The 19598-nt window shown below is 37.1% G+C and overlaps 1 protein-coding gene across 1 annotated transcript; it reads left to right on the top strand.

Annotated features, from left to right (window-relative positions):
- The first annotated feature begins 7258 nt into the window (after nt 1-7258).
- On the top strand, nt 7259-13502 carry LOC139729330 (ADP-ribosylation factor-like protein 16). Its single transcript, XM_071640255.1, has 5 exons — nt 7259-7319; nt 9276-9334; nt 9882-10001; nt 12103-12218; nt 13337-13502. The coding sequence occupies exons 1-5, from the start codon at nt 7259-7261 to the stop codon at nt 13500-13502; spliced, it is 522 nt and encodes a 173-aa protein (XP_071496356.1).
- The last annotated feature ends 6096 nt before the right edge of the window (nt 13503-19598 follow it).

Here is a 19598-nt window from a genome sequence, read left to right as displayed (position 1 = left end):
AAACTAAAATTTAAAGATTCAAATACAAGGACTTTTACTTATAAAGCATGAAGTTGTATTCATAGTAGAGTCCATACTGTCGTACTAGTCCACACTTGCAGCTAAGCATTTGTTTGATTTTTGTGCCTGATCCACATAAATCCATGAGACTGCAGGGCTTTTATTTTCTGCGGAATCTGCTCTTCAGAACTGGGTTGAATTTCTACCTATCAATGCATATTAATGCAAGAAAATAATTGAACCTGAACAGTGATAAAGACACCAAGTAGAAGGTTATGTAACCAAACTCAACATGTCATTATGCCAGTGCACGAGGAGGTGTAACAAATATTAAAGGATGAACAAAATGTATTTTAATCCCTTGTGTAATGATATTGATGACATTATTAATCTTGCCATGACCAATGGAAATATTTGTGTGATTTCATTCATTAATTTTATGATTGTTACTTGCTGATATACATATTGTATTTTTCATGAGTTTTTTTTTCTCAACGGAGTACTTGTATAACGTGCACTATGCATATTCATGAATGTAGATGTAAATGTTTTCACCCAGCTACTGCACTTGCATTGGGTAGATGTGTGTAAATTAAAGTTTGACTTTTTACTGGTGATGGGATGTAATATTTACAGTTTCTATGCTATTAAGAAAATTGTAATGGAACAGAGCAATGCCATAGAAGATGTAACTAAATTACTTTGCAATTCATCCCTGTTATTTTATGATCCATGAGCAATTGTAAGTCATTGAGTTAAAATGCCTTCCCATGCTGAGGAAATTTTGTTGGATGTGGTAATTCAGACCCTTCTTACCCTATTAAAACATGTTTCATTTGGTTCCAGGTTGTGATAGCTTGGAGCGATTCAGTTATATGCATTGGAACTAAGGAGGGAATACCAAATGAACCAAAATACCACAGGCACCACCACCCCCCCCCCCCCCCCCATGATTTGATCAGCTTGCTTAAGCAACACTGCAGTGCATTGCCAAGCATCACCCATGTTGCGTTCTAATTACAGCATTTTATTGTTACGCAGATAATTTGCATACTGAGCAGATAATTTGCATGCCAAGCAGATTACTTGCATACTATGATTTGTGGCTTTGATTGGCTGCTTGTTGTATGCCAGGCAAAACCTGTTATGACAAAGTCACCTTGCCATAGACATTGTGCTTGTTTTTAATAACAAAGTGTCATTTTAGGCTATCATCATCCTTATAAGTTTATCCAAGGAGGTACAAGTCGTCTAGTACCTCGTAGGTTTGTCTTTGAGTCAGTGCCTGAAAAGTTTGCTTACTATAGAAGAGCTTGTTTTGGTCATGAACATGATGATACAATTTGCCAGTAGTCACGTTAACAGCCTTTCCATGGTTCCACAATACTTGCCTACATGGGTTTCTATATGATGTATCTACATACATTTCCCCTGTGCCAGGGAAAGTAAAACCAAGAGCCAGCAGTTTGACATCTGAAGCCTTATAGCTGTCATTCTTCAAAAATATATTCGTATACCCACTGTCTGTATGTACACTGAAGGTGACACGACATTTGCTCCTGCGACAATTGCTCCGGTCTTATTTTCTCTAAGGACTTAGGGTTAGGGTTAGGGTTGTGATAGGGTTTTAGGTTTAGTTTGATGTGAGAATTAGGATTAGGGTAAGGTTATGTTTATGGGTTGAATTTACGTTTGGCTTAGCATGCAGATATATCATGGGAGTAATTGTCGCAGGAGCAAATGTCATGGAACCACACTGAATGCCTAAACGTCCTGTTAGTGCAGTTGTCGACATCTGAAAGAAGTTGACCAGCTTGTTAACCCATTGAAGACCAGTCCAGATTATTCTTAGGCTTGGCCTTGGGTAAATGGAAAATATGTAATCAATGTTGAAGGAAAATCAGTTTATCTTCAGTGGGTTAATTGTGTTTGTAGTACGCTCATGTGAACCACTGTTATGATAATGTAGGATATTTCTCCTCTTGTGATTGGCTCTTTGTAGTTGCCGATTTTCTTTTTCTGATCTATTGGTATTATCAACGTTAGGTAACTTCATCTTTATGTTTGAGAGAAATAATGGATGTATGGCTGTCCATTTAAAAAGCAAATCAATTGATGAAATTGTCATCATGATAAGGTGCTCATGTAGTTTGTCTTCTGACCGAAAATTTCCAAATGCTATCTCAAATACTTATGGCCATTCCATACCTGTGCAATTTGCTCACTATGTGCCATGTTGCTCTTTCTGTTGATTCTATAACACAAGTGTATTTCCTAAAAACTACACAAGCTAACAAATCCAACCAGTGCTCTTTTATCTTATCTATCTGTATTTTTTTTTTGCAAGATGATAAAGTCTGCTCGTTTTTGCCTCCATGGCAAAGGATGATGAGGATACTATATTTTCCGATTGTCCATTTATTCCTCCATGTGTCTGTCTCATTTCCGTGATTACAGAAAAGATAGATTTTTTTTTTCTTTTAGTACAAGACCCAAGTAAAGTACAAAAGTTGAAGATTTGTTCATTAGATTTTAGGCAAAATACTTTAGGATCAAAGGTCAGAAGTCACTGAACTTTGATCAAACATGGCATTTTTGGCTGGACTCATCTAGAAATGTCCAATGGTAATTGGTAGGAAGGGTAGAAATGAAAAGGAAGTTGTTTCTAAAATAGCGATGAAAGGTTCAGTCAGGTCTGCAGATCCAAAGCTGCTGAACTTCTCCCCCCTCCCTCCCCCCCCCCCAAAAAAAAAAATACACACACCAAAACAAACAACCAAACAAACAGTCTTTACTTCAGCTAGAAATGTACAATGATAATGATATTTTGGTATAAAGGATAAAGAATAAGCGTGAAATTACTCAAGTAGTTGCCTGAAATAGACATGGGTGACAGATCACCAAAGTGTAGCTAAAATTTTATTTTGTCTCCTTCAGTTCCACTAAGTATATGTCTGATCATTATGTTGTTTGGTGTTTTGAATATGGATCAAAACAAAGCAAAAAAGAGTTTCTTTGTGCAGAGAGGGTTATGTGTAGGTCATTCCACAGTCAATGGTCAAGACCAATGAACTTTATCAAAGTATAAAATAAAGAGCCATATACTGTGATGGCAAATGTAAGAGCCATATACTGATGAAAGATGTAATGATTGCATGGGAAGATGTGACATCTCAGTGCAGACGTGTTTGCAGCAATCGCATTACCCTGTGGTTTCCAATCTTTTTTTTTTCAGCCAGAATGAATGCCATGTGGCATCAATATAACTGCTATTTCTTCATCAGCAAAATGAATTTGTATAACTCAGTAAACCATGTCATTTGTGTAATACAAAGTGTTGAAAAATCAAGATAGAGGGAGTTATTATGATTAAAAAAACTATGATGTTCGCTAACATTGCACCATTCCAGAACAATAATTCCTGCTTTTCAGCCATCTCTCCATTATGCTATCTGTGCCGATGGTGAAAGCACATAATCTGTATTTATTTTTCTAACATAGAAACCAAAGATAATCTTAGTGTTGTACATGCACTGTATTGTTGAACTGACATTCCTGTGAGCTCAGTGTCAATATTTTCTGTGAAGATTACCTAAATGTTCCAAATGTTGGTATTGATGTCATGAACTGTGACTGGTGTGACCATGTTGCATGGTCCAGATTGCATTGTCATTGTTATTGAGAGCTGTCTAATGCATTCCTTAATATTCTGTATATGGCTATATGAAGCAACAGCTCTAACAGCTTAGGAAGCTTATCCACCGGTAATCTGGTAATCTATATGGGAAGCCCATCTCCCCCCCCCCCCCCCACCCAGAAAAAAAAAGAGAACAAAAAAATGTTGTAGCTTGGACTAGTATTTAGACGGTGGTTACCACACTCGTAATCAAAGGTGATATCACAATTAGATATAGACTAGAAATGTGATGTTAAAAGGAGACTAGCAGAAATATGGTAATGAATGGCCATTTTTGCTTTCAAATAAAAGAATTACTGATATGGTTGTTGTTTTACTACAGGGGAAAAGTTCCATTATTGTATGCCATTGTTTCCATTGAATTGCAATGATAAAATCTTCCAAAACTTTTGAACAAAAGTAGCAACTATTCTACCACATGATGCTACATCAGAAGACTTAGACATTTGCTTCTTTTTTTTTTCCAGTTGATGTCACTTTTACATCCCGGCTGGAGCAAGTATGATACTCCACGTAATATTACCTAAATGTTAGTAAACATGCATCATAAAGATATAACATGAGCTCTAGTACAGCCTGGCGTAAATTTTATATCACCATGGAGGCAATTTTATCTTTAAGTATGGTGTAATGAATACTAGAGCTTGACTTGGTGGTGTCTTAGTAGAAAGTTTCTTGATAGACTCGGTTCTGGCACATTATACATAATTCTGATGTAATTTACTCACACGTGAGACAAGTTTTCATTGTAGACACTCCCAACATGGTGTTCATCAAACTTTGAATAGTCATGGACTGAAGGCTCTGACTCGTTTACAGGGTCAAGTAGTCTGAATTCAAGGCACTATGATGAGACTATTTTTTTCACTTTGACTCAGCCAAGTTCTTGACAGGCAAAAGAATAAAATATGTAATGTTGGCTAAAGATGACAAATGACAATCAAGATATATTCTAAATGTCAAGAGACATAAAATTGATTTACAGTACAGATATATTTAATAAGCATGACACACTTTGGTTTCATTTCCTCTTCTTTTGACTTTAGTTCTTTTAGAGTTGTTTTGTATAAGAAAACCACTTACTTCCTGTTTGTGGTCATGGTCAAAAAGCCAATCATGATATATGAGGTACAGTAGAAACATGAAGTACAGATGTATGATATAACAAAATGTCTGTTATAACAATTTTTTTTAAAGCGTCAAGAGAACAAGTTCCATTTTTTGTGAATGATACAACAAAATACCTAATATAATGAACTTTTTTTTTTTCATTCCCTGACACTTCCTCATATAGAGGAAACTGAATTATACTGGCATGTAGCACGTATACTCTAACCCCGGCCCTGTTCAGCATGGTTTCAAAATTTTGTAACGTTGCAGCAATAGCATCATATACCAAAAAAACACTTTACTGGTATAGTAGTCAACATTATGGAATCACTGTGTAGGCTTTATTTTACCTTGATCACAATTACAAGTGTCATGGGTAAAATATTAATGAACAAGTTGTATATTGCACCTCCACATAAAGGGAAGGAATTATATGTAGTATATTTTAAGATGTGTATTGCATTATAAAGAAAATAAACTTTATAACTTTGGCATTATGTAAAATATAGTTTTACTGAGGTTTGGTTTGATGTGTTATCGTTTGTGTCAAATGTGTTTATATTAGATAAATATATGAAGGCATGTGTGTGTGTTGTGTGTTTGTGTGTGTGTAATATGTAGTGTAATTGGTTTATGTGTGTGTATAATTATATATATATATATATATATATATATATATATATATATATATATATATATATATATATATATGAAGGGTTTGTTTGCAAAAACCGATAAGTCCATTTTTGAAGATTTTGAAGTACTGTCTCTGTCATAAAGTACAAAATAAAACCTTTTAAATGATATATTGATCACTACATATAAAGGTATATTTTTCAAGTTATGGTCAAAAGAAGCAAAAATTTTCTTATTCTCTATGTTTTTCTTGACTTTTAATCGCAAATATCTCCATTTGGCAAATATGGACTTATCGGTTTTTGCAAACAAACTCTTCAAATATATATATATATATATATATATATATATATATATATATATATATATATGTATATATATATATATATATATATATATATATATATATATATATATATATATATATATATACATGCATGTATATTTCTCTTTTTTTGAGAGAGAGAGAATCAAAACTAATAAAACTAATATATGTAATTACCAAACAATTATGAATATTTACTGAATTTGTTTGTTGGCCTGTAATTTGATAGCTCAAAGCCAATTCAAAGAAATGGGGGGAGGGGTCACTTGATTTGTGATTTTTTAAATAAGATGGCATACAGGAGGATTTGCACCAAGGTACTATACACAAAATGTGACAAGCCTTGCTGCTGTGGTCTGGATTCTCTGAAATCTACTTGTCTCATACAGTACATGTATTTTGGACATGCCATGGAATAGAACAGTACAATTGAATACTCCATGAATATAAGAAATATAAACACCAGTGGTGGTCTGAACTGAGAAGAAGAAAATCCAAGCCCATAAAGAGAGAACAATTTTGTGAAAAGAAAACAACTATTGCATCTTAGAATTATATATTTTTATTTGTTTTCAGGTACGGACATATACAAAATATCAACTGTCGATTATTTCAGTGATTTTTAATATTTACTGCACTACTTAGCAAGCTTTAGGGGCCTCCATAAAAATTATAGTCACTTTTTACTTAAGCAGGTCTTATATTTAGTCAGTCAATAATATCAACATGGGACATGATCCGTATGAATAAAAGAGTTTCTATGTAATGATTTCCTGTCCATTTGATATTGGCGAATTTGACTTTTTTTGTTTTTGTTTCCTTTTTTCCCCAGGCTGGAATGTGATGGCAAATTGGGTCTTGCTCTTGGTAATATCGAGCTGACTTTGGGAGATGTTTGTCCATAATGATGAGAATAACCCTTAGCTCGAGTTTCAAAGTTCATCAACTGATGAGATGTCCGGACACCATCCACACTAACAATAGATGTGGAAAAATAAAGGCACATTTAGAAATAAAATGGGGAGATAGCAACTGGATAAAGAAATGTTTATAATCTGATGAGAGAGAAAGATAGATAAATTGAACGTGATACAGCTAGGTTCCTGAAATTTATTGGTTTGAATTTTTCACCCATTATATTAATAAGTGAAAATGAAGAATACCCGTCCATCTCCCCCTTGCCCTCTCCCTGCGCTCTGTCACACTGATCATCAGTTTAGTTGTGCAGCGCAAGAGAACAATCGTCGTTTCTCGGCTGGCGTGTGGTACCGCCACTTACGTCTATTGTTAGCACAGGGAATAATTATCTTGGATACGAAAGGCGAGCTCACGCCGATGGAGTGTGTGCACAACACCACATAAAAGTAAGTGGGTGGGTCCGGTCTTGTCTCTGGATACTGTTGCTGTGCTGTTGAGACTAGGCTGCTGCAGCTGCGAACGGTGTGTGTGCCGAGTGCAATTTGACGAAGAGCTGATAAAGTCGTGACACTATGTGCTTATTGATTGGCCCCTTAGGGGTCGGGAAAACCATGATCCTGAAGAGACTGCAAGATATCCTTTGAAAATACAATGATTGACGAATCTGCTTTTCTGGCACTGCAAGTGAGTGAGAAAAGTTGCCTCACCAATAATGGGCCCAAGATTCCAACTCTTACTTAGCCTTAGGCCTACTTAGTCCCACGAATGTTATTCTGTTTCTTAATGTTACATAGGGCCTATGTGCATATTACTGTGCTTGTGGTGTGAGCATGTAAATAATGAACAAGGAAAAGTGCGAGTAAGGTGTCATCTTGAGCAGTGTTGAGTGACTTTTAATAGTATGATACGGGCATACTCGTGATTGTGGTGATGCGTGATATTAAAGCCCAAAGGAGTCAAAGAATCGGACCTCAGCTAGTGACACTACTAATAGTACTACAGTACTACCACTACCGTGTAGCAAGCGTGGCTAGAGTACATATCCCGTTTGCGGCAGTTTAAGCATTGTTAAGGGTTTTTCCAACTTGTAAACAAATCAGGCAAATTATTTTCAACCATTTCATATATTATAGACAAGATTATTCATTAACGCAATTGTTTTCACAAAAAGAAATTTACCATTGACCAACGCAGTTTTCATGATTTACCAAGGCAAAACCCGGCACAATTTTCGCCGATAAGGGCGATATGCGACGTAGTATCTCTGCTTGCGGCACGATGTACAATCCCTATGCAATACGTGCGTGCTCCGAGATTTTTAGCTGAACGCCTTTACATGTCTCGCGAACATTGCGTAAGCAGTTTTTCTACAAGTACAACCCCCTTTTTTTGAAGAATACTATAATACTAATAGTGTGATTAGGTACATGTCCTAGATGCCCTTTTTAATTTCTTAAAATCCATTACACTCCACTTTCAACTCTCATGACTTTAGAAGGATAATGCTACTAATACTATGTTGATCATGGACAGAATGTGTTAATAATTAAAGCATGCTCAATTTCAGCTTAAATCTGATAATCCTTTCATTGATGTTGCTATGGTGGTTCACATTCTGTTTTTTGTCCCATTCATTGCACAGCTAGCACGGCTTGGCAAAGATTAAATGCTCGAATAGACCCTGTACTTCAGAGCATCTTTTCTCAGTTCACACTTTTCCAGAGTTTGTGCTTTCTTTCCAATATTTTAGATCTATAGGTTGCCAATAGGAGAGTCCATTTGAATTGAGTTATACATCATTTTAAAGCTTAGAGTCTGCTCTTTCAGGATCTGTCCTTATGTTTTATAACTAAAAAATCCATGTCTGGTGACCTTTTGTTGATTTTGTAATTCAGGGTCACATATATTTAAGAATAAACCCAAACCCTGTCATATTGTTACCATACTATTTAAAGCTGAAAATGTGTTATCTTTCTTTCACGTCAGGAAAGAAAGGGAAGTAATTTGGGGGTCATTCCCCTAGACCAACACCCATGAGTCATACAGCCCACGAGTTTGACATTGAAAATAGGTCCACGAGTCATACAGCTCACGAGTCATACAGCCTGTGAGTTCGACACTAGTCAAATAAAGCCCATGAGTTCGACATTAGGTAGAAACAGCCCACGAGTTCGACAGATACAACATGGGGCTAAATGTGTCGGTCTCGTGGGCCTTGTTAGCTTAGTGTCGGACTAATGGGCTGTGTGACTCGTGAGCTGTAGATGGGCTGTATGACTTGTGAGCTGCATGACTCGTGGGCTGTATGACTTGTGTGGGTGTTGGTCTTGTGACGTGCACTCGTTATTCTTCCAAAATGTGTAGCTTGCATACAATGCACATACACTGTACATGTAAATTTTGTCACACCTTCTCCATTAAATTTAATGTTTATTAAATGCATACATTGTAATGCATGCCAATAGTCTCAATGAGCTGATAACAGCAAGTTTCCTCTTCAGATGCTCTGTTCTTTCCCTGATGTTGCTTACAGTGTAAATGCTCATGTCGCATAATTTACTCGATGATAGCCTTAACGGTGTTTTTCACGGTATTCAGCTAAAGGATCTTTTGACAATATGGAGGAGGCTCCAGCCACTATCCCTACGGTGAGTCCAGTCTAAATGAGACTAATTACTGATTTAACTTTATTGTGACCAAAGGGCAAAAAAGGAGCAAACACTTTGTTTGTTTAGTGCTTTCTTACCTCAACAAAACAGACTCACCTGCGGTATTCATTAGAAATATATTTATGTACTTGCCGTGACAGTTTATTGTTACCATTAGTACAGGTGTAGGGATATCCAGTAAGATTAACTGTGAGTATGATTGATTTAGAGTAATGATGTGGATGATTCATGTTTAGCAAAATTTCTAGTTTTTCAGATTTATCCATGTGATGGCTGAGATGCTTTTTGCCTACGGTAATTTGCATAGCTAAAATTCATTACATTTGACAAGCCTCTGCAAAATAATGCCAAAAAAAGAATATGACTTGTTAGTGAATTGACTCAGAGTGGAGCAAGTGCTATGATTATTACATTGTACAGGCACACAAGTAAGACAAAGAGTTACATTTATGGAGGTTTTTGTTTTTGTTTTCTTTCTGGCAATCAGTAGTGACAGATTACCAAATTATACCTAATGAATATCCAGGTTGGAACAAATCTTACCAACGTCCAGCTGAACAAGAAGACAGAGATTCGAGTTCGTGAGCTTGGTGGAATGATGGCCCCAATTTGGCCAAACTACTTCACAGACTGCTCTACAGTCATGGTAAAGTATTTTCCCATTGCACTCTCATGGCCTGAATTCACAAAGGTGGTACAATCTTTGTCCATGGTTTAAACCATTGACAAAGATTGTACCACCTTTCGTGAATTTGGGCCTATGTGATGCTCCAAACTTTTCAATAGCAGATTGGTATTGATTGCTTATTCTTCATTTATTAATTTATTTGTTTGTTTTTTAGTATCTATCTAGTTGGACAAAACTGTGTTCATTCTTCATTTTATCTATTTATTTATTTGTTTTTTAGTATCTATCTCGTCAGACACTACTGTGTTTATTCTGAGTGTTTATTCCCGGAATTGAAGGATTTCTTGTGAAAGACTATTCTGATGGGGAAACAAAAGTCTTTCCTGAAATTGATGCACTGATCTTCACAACCATCACTGTGTAACTATCCTTTTCACAGGTAGGCGCATCAGGATTGATTTTAATCAATGAATCCGGAAAAAAAAAGAAAGAAATGGAAATGTCATTGTATGTTTTATTTGGCATCTAGGAAGGATTTACTCTGAAAGAATATTCTGATGAGGAAATAAATGTCTTTCCTGAAATTGATGCAATGATAACAGGAAAGCAAGAATTGAAGCTCATAGTGTAATTACCAGTAAAGTAGCAGTTTCAACCACAAGTTAGAAATTTTGTACTCAGAACAAAGGATACCAAAGCCATGATAGCATGGTTTTGTATGAATTGTCCAGAAGTAAGCCAACACTTCTGTTGATGACCAAGACACTTTTTAAATAGCGCTTAACATTTGTAACTTTGAATATTTGCAGATTCTGTTGGGTGGTAGAAGGCTTCACGGTGCACCACATATTCTTTCTAGAGTATGTGAGTGGCCCTGAAAAGGGCCTACCCAATCCCGACGTTTCGGCAAGCATGTTCTCGCCGTTCTCAAGGGAATGAGCAAGTGAGAGGAAAATTCGGCTTAAATACCCTCAGGAAGGATCAAAGGGACTTTGACTTCCTGGAGGGAAAGTCTTTGATGGGCTGAATGGGTCACAGTAGGTAGGCAGGTCAAGGTTGAGTGCACAAAGTCACTTCCTGTGTGTGTGTGTGTGTGGGTTGTCATGGTTGGCTGCACACATTGTGGTGGTTGTCTAACTGTACGTATCAATTAGGGCCACTATTGTGTGGGGGCTAATGGGTGTTAATTAGCCTGCTTGTCAAGTAGAGTTAGCCAGATATTGCTCAGGTGGAGGCCATTATCCTGTGGGGCAGTATTATGCACCTCGATTTCCAGAGCTTCTCTGACTTGTCGTTGATACCAATTGGGGACTTGCGTGATGAGTCGGCTTTCATCCCATAGGATCCTGTGTTCACAGGTGTGGGCATGGTGGATTACAGCAGACTTGTCCCGTTTGTCCCGTCAGCCATGGGCCTGATGTTCCTTTAACCGGGTGGCAAAGGATCGGCCTGTCTCTCACATACTCTAGAAAGAATACGTGGTGCTCCATGAAGCCTTCTACCACCCAACTTTCTACCTCCACGGAAGCCTTCAAAGATTTCATCATTGCAGATTCTACTGTAGCAACCAAGCAGTAACTAATTCTATGTGATCATTTCAGATATTTGCAATAAACACTGCACTCATTACAGTTCACACTGAAAATAAAGCTCTTTGTGAGAGGAGCTTGCATTAGGTGTGAGAGTGAAACTTCTATCATGGAAATACTCGAGAATATAAATAGCCCCTGCCAAACAAATTGTAGAAGGTAATTCTAAGACAGTTTCCAAGCTACGTGTATGATGCCAGGTGGAGTTTCAACACAGTGTGAATGATTCACAAATTTTGATTTCACAAAGATTTGAAGAAAACAAAACAAAACAAAACAAGATTCAACCACAGTATCAAAATTTTGGTGACTAATTGTCAATACAATGTAGCATGTTTATTACAGTGAAAATCAAAAGATTTATTTAAAAAAAAGTGTGATGCAATGTTGTACATGTCTCCTAATGTTCGAACATCTCAGGATCACAATATGTAAGAATAAGGGAATATAGTGGCAGGTCATGAGGGTAGAGTCATATAGAGCATATCTTTCCTTTCTCATAATCTTTCCTTTCTCATAATCTTTTCTAGTATGTCGTGGATACCTCAAATAAATCCCAACTTTCATCAGCATGCATCCAACTCCTCAACATCCTGACAGCAGCCAAACTTCAGAGAGCCTCTGTCCTGATCATCTTGAACAAACGGTCAGTAGTGGTCAGTAGTGGTCAGTCATCACTGTCAGTAGATAGTATTTGTGTATACCCACCCTTTAAAGGGATCGTATAGTTTTGGTTGAGACCCAATTTCAGGTTTCTAAAATTTTTTGGTGAGATAATGAGAAACCTCTTATGAAACATGAAAGAGCATGTAATTCTATGAGGAATTCAACGTTTATTTGATGAAAATTGGTTTTGAAATGCCTGAGATATCCAAAAAAGAGCGATTCTAATAAAGTGTGGGACCCACATTTTATTACGACTGCTTTGTTTTACTTTGTTTTTGGATGTTTCGGTCATTCCAAACCGGATTTTCATCAAATAAACTTTGAATTCCTCTTAAAATGGTATGCTCTGTACTATATCATAAGTGGTTTCTTGGTACTATCTCGCAAAAAGTTAAAAGCCCAATTCTCATCTCCACGAATACTATACCATCCATTTAAACTTATAATGGTAATATAGTTATAGTAATGACAGTTATGGTAATACTAACAATTATAATGATGATAGTAATAATGTTATCTCTGTTTCATTGTTTAAATTAGTGTTTTCATCATTGAGTTAGGTGTAGCACTTTCCAAATTGCAGGGCAAGTAGTTGCAGAAGATAAGTTTCAATAACTTGAATGAGGTTTAGTGTTACAAAAAGAGGATATACATTTAATGTCATTAGCACTAGCAGTGAAAATGTGGCAGTGGAGTTCAAAAATAGCTAATCATGAAACATTGTATGTACAGTGTACAAGGTGCATTTCAAATTCTAATTCGAAAAGAGCCTGTCAATTGGGTGACATGGGGTGTCTAATTCCATATCTCTTTAATTTGATCAAATGCAAATTTTGTAGATTAATATGTACTGTTGTAAGCAGAAATTTTCATGTGCATGAAACTAATGAATCTTGAGAGGAGCCAAGATTTGTGTACCGGTAAGTAAAATGCATGCAATAGTCTTTGTCTGTTCAATGCATTGAATGCTGGTGACAGTTCTCTAAAGTTTCATGCTGTAGAAAATGTCATCGGCTCCAATTTGTGAATTTCTGGTTTTACAGTGTGATTTCGTTGTGGGCATCTGATTCATGTTGTGTTTATGGTTTTTCTTCTCAGTGATCTACCACCACCAGTGAGCATCAAGCAGATCCGGCACCTCCTCCATCTCGAGGACATCGCTCTCTCCGCCAGTCAGAGGATAGAGGTCGTGGAGGTCAGCGCCTCCACAGGTCAGGGCCTGGAAGAGGTCGTCAGGTGGCTGGGGTCAAATGTCAAGGGGTGACTTCCCACTGCGTTCTGGTTTCAGAGACTAGTCCCGAACCCACTCATTTACTGTATGTATCCTGTTGAACTGTGCATCACTTGTTACCTGTGCAATGACGTACCCTAGCTGTGCTTCCCATCCCCTCTTCCGTGGAACAGTTGGATTACATAACCATGACCTTTTCTTGGAAGGAAGCAGCCAGCTTGTGACATTGTGATTGAATGTCGCAGTGTTTCTCCAGTTTTTTTTTAAGAGCAAGTTAAACCTTACTAATTTTCTTTTTTTTAATGAAATTAGATGAACTTTTGTTCTTCTTCCTTCTCAGTCTGGACTTTGCTCTCTTTTGTTGTTGTTTTTATCACTGATGTATTAAAAACAAATCCCTTTCTGTATTTTTCTGCCCAATTTGTTGTACTTGCTGTCTACACATGTAGATATGACATGTAGCAGGCAAATGTGGTTTGGACAACTTGCTGTGATAATACTTGAGGTGTTCTAAGAAAGTTAGAATGCTACTCCATGTAGTTGAAAATGAGTTAGGGAGTAAAAATATGCATGTATTGATTTAATTCATGAAGGCTACATTATGGAATGCCAGAGACATTAATTGTCACTTTTCTTGCAGTATTTTGTACTATTTTTTGCCAGATATTGTACTGCAGGTTTGATGGAAAATACTCCTTGTCCCACACTGTATTCCTACATAAGGCTATTGTAGGAAATGGTGAAAATACTGTCTTTCCACCAAAAATAGCCTTTCAGCGCCCAGAATATTACAGTGCTGCTTACAAGGTTGGCAACCCTAGAATGCCTGGATGATTTTGAGCAACTCAGACTCTATAGCTGAATCCCTATCTTGTGTCTTTAGCAAACAAATACACCTTGTGAAAGCAGGCATACCGCACAATACCCATAGTAATTCAATGTATACACAGAAGGTATTAAAAAGTTTGTATTCCATTACTTATATACTGTACAGTAACTTATCTCTGATCAAAGCTTTGTACATTATTGCATAATTGTCATGATAGTTAGCGCAACTTATTGACTTCAATGTATTCAAGATAATCTTACTTCAGGTCAAAACATGTGCTGACACAGAGTGGAGCTAGATGAGATATCCTGAACTGGAAAATCAAGGAATGTTGGCAATACTGTAGATTTTGATTTCAAACAGACCCACATTTTCATCACTCCTACACTTAATTTGAATGTAATCTGTGCAATCAACAAGAACAAAAAAGAAAAAAAAAGCTGTCAAGTTATAAAGTGATGTACTGCTTGCTCTTGTCATTACTGTGAACATTCAGTGCCTCCATTTTCCTTAATTGGTACAAAGTATCACCCAGTCTTTTTGTGGCACAGTGAGTAAACTTGCCAAGGAGCACTCGCACAGCTTCACTATTTGAAAGGCCTCATGGCATAAAACTTTATTTTGTCACTGATTAAGTTTGAATGTATTCTCTTTCATTGTTTTCAAAATTCTCCCAGGAAAATTCATAATATGAGTGCAATTTAGACACAATCAGAAAAGTGAATGTATGATTAAACAGTTTGGTATTCCTGCACCAATTTGACATTTGCATCTTACTGATGTTACACATCCACCTCGTATTATTCCCCTCAGTCTTTTTCATCTATTGTGCTAGAATTATTTTGTCATTTTTTTCACCACATGATGTAAAAATGTGCACCTGAATCATGATTGATACAATTCAGTTTTATATCAACCATTTAAAGGGACTGTACAGCACTGGTGGAGGTGAGGATTCAGCTTGTAATGTTTTGCGAGATATTTAGAAACCACTCTATGAAATGTTAAAGAGCATACAATTCTAAGGGGAATCAAAAGTTTATTTGATGAAAATCGGATTTGAAATGACTGAGGTATTTAAAAACAATGACAAACAAAGAGATCCTAATAAAAGTTGTTGCCTGTCAATTTAATAAGGATCACCTTTTTTTTTTTTGATATCTCAGCCATTTCAGGGCCAATTTTCATCAAATAAACAGTGAATCCTTGAAATTACATGCTCTTTCATATTTCATTAGAGGTTTCTCCTCATCTCACCGAAAAATGTCATAAACCTGAATCCTCACCCCAACCAGTATACTGTCATCTGCAGAATACATAGTTTTTAATCACAATTCAAGAGCTATTTTCTTAAGATTTCACCAGTGGATCTCTACCCCTTTCTGCTGACCTTTCTGAGCATTGTCACAGTCTCTTTAGTCATGACAATCTCCGTGATCATAGTGCCCATGTGAACAGTTTCCTAGAACTGGGACAGTTGTATCCCTGAGCTTAATGATAAACCTTATCCAAAGGAGGTTTTTGATTTGGGACCAAAGGTGGTGTCTGCCAATCTGAATAAGCAATTGCATGTGAATTGGATGCAGTAGCTAAATCATCATCTTGATTACAAAACACACATTGACATCTGATACTTGCAGTGCTCTTCACATGGATACTGTAAGCTGAATGATGCAGAGACACTAGAGTGTCTTGTGGCAAACAAAAACAAAACTATTAAAAAACAAAAGGTGCTAAGCAGTCACCAGTCTCTGTTATCATCAGATGCAATGTTTATGTAATATGGTCAGATGAGTTTCCATATTTTCATTTTCATTTTCAGAGACTCCAACTCTCCCGTTGTCGACGGGAGATCTCCCGCCGAAAGCCCATTTTTGCAGAATCTCCCGTTCTCCTGCTGAAGATTTGATTTCTCCCGCCCTGGCTCTGTGTCTCCCGGTGGAAAGGATTTCTTACTTATTGCTATCGTATGTTGAAAAACTTAGCCTTAGATAGCACCAGAGAACATCTAGAACCTAGGAACTTCGCGGTTCGCACACATCAACTTGGAGTCTCCCGTTTGCTTGGGGTTTCGGGCGGGAGAATCTCCAGATCAGAAGGGGCTTGGGGTTGGAGTCTCTGCATTTTACATATATATATATCCTTATTTTCAGTAATAATTTTCCTTGATGTAACTGTATTCATACTGTATGAATTGTTTCCTACTGGAAAATGTTTTCAGTGAGATTATCTTCCCATTTTTGCTGTATTCATGTCTCTTCCACAGTTTTATCAATGAAATTGTGTGTTTAGGCCAACAGTAGTTTTGAATGATGAATTCTAACTTCCTGTATGTAAAGGATACTATATAAGGTTACAGTCGGATATAGGGAAGGGGAATACCTTTATCATACACTAGCTGAATTAGACTTTGCTGAGACGGGACATACCGGTACCTAGAGAGAACAGATGAGTTATTGTCAATTTTCCAAACAGTATTCCGTGCTGGGTAGGCCTATGTCTACCACATTCTTACTGAAAGACCAAATTTCTCCAAACTTTTGCAGTGGTATATTTTTGTATGTTTTTCTGATGAGTAATGTCCATTCATAGAGGAGGAGTCACCTTGTACAGGTAGTGATCATGCTGTCTTTTTTTCTAATTTCATACATTGTTTGTATTTGTTTTGTGTTTCATTAGCCTATAGAAATTGCCATTGGTCAGTGGGAGTGTTTTTCTGTGTTGCGGCACACAATGAATTGTTCCATAATGATGACCACCTTTGCAGCATTAGGAGAAAGCCACTGCTCCCAGTTCAAAGGGTCCTGTACTATGTAAAACTGCATTGGCGTTCTTGGCGGTTTTGATTGCTTCTTGATGGCAATGCATTGACATTGCTCTGATACATATGTCTCAATGTATTTCTCCGTGTGGGGCCAATAGAAATGCTCCCTGGCTACCTCCACTGTTCGGTCAGAATATTTCCCATGGAGATGTTTTGATATTCCAGCACCATTGATCAAGTTTCTTGTGTTTCCCTTGTCTGTCCTGCAGTCTTGACCATCTAACCTTATCCTTTTAGGATAGGAACTGTGGTTGCTGGGTTCTCCCTCTGAGCTTGCATGATGTCAATCTGGCTGAAGGTCCCTGGGTCTCCTTGTGCTTCTGTGTCCACCTCTGCCAGACCAAAATCAACTGCAAGGGATTTGATTGATGCTAAATTGTCTTTGTGCTTCACGTGGACTCCATGAAAGCTATCCTTAATCACCATCGGGTAGGTTGAATCAGAGAAGATCTGGTTGGCCCTACTGGTGTCCAACAGCATCCACAAGAGGGAATCCACCTCAACATTCTTTTTTCCTGGGTGATGTTGGATCTTGGCCAGCTCTCCACCAAGTGATATTGAATGGCATTCAGATTTGCAGTCAAAAGGATATAAATCAATGGGTTATTTTTGGCATGGACAGCAAAGCTTTTTGCATGCAGAAGGTAGTGTCTGAAGCAGATGGTCAGTACTTGCCCATTTCAGGGCTAGAAACTCTAGCTTGCCACAGTGAAGATGGTACATTGATTGTAGTTCTTCTCTGCTGGTGTCAGTGTCCTTGATCCATGTGCGATAAGAGTTAATCTGGATGATGATCATTGTCAGGTTCAGGTCACGAAACTCTGTCGCCAAAATGTTGCCCCTGTCCCAGGGTATTTCGTTCAATAATCTGCACACAAGATGAGGAGATACAGTATTTTAGTTGTTGTGATGATAGTTGCAACGAGAAGAATGACAGCTTAGCCTCAACTATTTCATCCACTATCTCCTTCTAACTCTGGGTCCTTCCATTCTTTTGATAGGGTTAAATGATTCCTTTGATGGAGGGATTATACATTGACTAAAAGATTTCTATATATGTATAATGTTTTATCTGAATAAAAAAAGGATTTAGGCGAGGAGGCATAGAAACAGCATTGCAAACAAACAGTATTTGATCAGCACATCATTTCTGGGGCTCTACATAAACATTTACTGGTACTCATAGGAAAGTATACATTAAATGCCAGGTTTACTGTCTCTATTATGGTACTCTAGGATGAAATGTATACACTCAGAGGAAAAGGTACATCATATTTATAAAGAACAAAACATTTTTATGCCAACAAAGTGTACAAGTACTATTGAACAGCTGTACTGTGTATAGATGACAACCTATTATTAATGTTACATGTGTATAAATTTACAAGGATTTGTTTTTTTCTAACATGCAGACCTGTACTTCAGTGTAAGAAGAAGAACAAATAAGTGTCAGTGCTGTTGTGTCAGTAAGTAACACATTTCAATTCACTGAATTGATTGGACAGTGCAATACTATGTACACAGAACACTTGCTACAATAAAAATATAGTCCTGAATGTCTTTATTTGTTGAACAGTTTGTATGTTTGCCTGTAAAATATATTTTGTGATTGTAAACCTATGCTTGAATTGATTATGGTGTATTTGTTGATATTGTCATCAAGGCAAATCGATGGCCAGATTTTTTTTGTTTTTTTTTTTGCACTATTGGTGTTCTCTTTGTCAACCACCTAATTTTCTTAATACATTTCCACCAGCAATCACCTATTTTTCTTCATTACGCATCATGGAACACCACGGAAAAGGCATGAATGCTAAAATATGACTGAGATTACGAAGAAGAGGGTAGCAGAAGTTTTGATCAGTGTGGCAGTAGTTGGCATGAATGAAAACAAGCAGGGTAAATACCCAGATGAGAAAGGAGAGAAGGAAAGATACAGCATGTATATTTTTAAATTTTGACAGAAGAAACTCAGGAAAACTGCTGTGTATTCATGTGCATGGTTGCATTGTGATGAAAATCAAACTGCATTCTTACAAAGTCAAGTAAATCAACACTTTATGCATTCAACTATAAAGAGAAGTAACAAAAACTGGTAAGGCATGAATATTGGTATCTCGGTCTTGCCAGGACAAAAAAAAAAAAAAAGACAATTTGTTCTCTTCAGAGACATTGACTTTCCTACATACAACATGGAAGAAAAGTCATCAATGAAAATAACTAACATTCAAAGTGACATAAGAATCGTTCCAAAGGAAGCCTACATATGAATTTTTATCCAGGGACAAAGTTTTTAAATTTTGCCACAAACACAATCACACAGGGCCCCGTCTTATAAAGCCTTCAAATCAATCACAAGTCCCCAAATCAATCGCAACTTGAATTGCAGCTCTCACAAAACTTGTGATTGATTTCTATCAGAAGTCTTTATAAGACAGGCCCCAGATCACTGTAAGTCAAAATGTGGTATACAGCT

This window comes from Diadema antillarum, unplaced genomic scaffold (assembly GCF_040938485.1).
Source record: "Diadema antillarum isolate AM-2024a unplaced genomic scaffold, OU_Dant_1.0 seq00000234_RagTag, whole genome shotgun sequence".
NCBI lineage: Eukaryota > Metazoa > Echinodermata > Echinoidea > Diadematoida > Diadematidae > Diadema > Diadema antillarum.
This window is presented reverse-complemented; position numbering and strand designations above follow the sequence as displayed.

What these genes read in the sequence shown, in the direction of transcription:
- LOC139729330 (XM_071640255.1), top strand. Translation starts at nt 7,259, where the DNA reads ATGTGCTTATTGATTGGCCCCTTAGGGGTCGGGAAAACCATGATCCTG. An exon ending in CAGACTGCTCTACAGTCATG is followed by an intron (nt 10,002 to 12,102) that starts GTAAAGTATTTT and finishes AATCTTTTCTAG; the next exon opens with TATGTCGTGGATACCTCAAA. An exon ending in CTGATCATCTTGAACAAACG is followed by an intron (nt 12,219 to 13,336) that starts GTCAGTAGTGGT and finishes TTTTCTTCTCAG; the next exon opens with TGATCTACCACCACCAGTGA.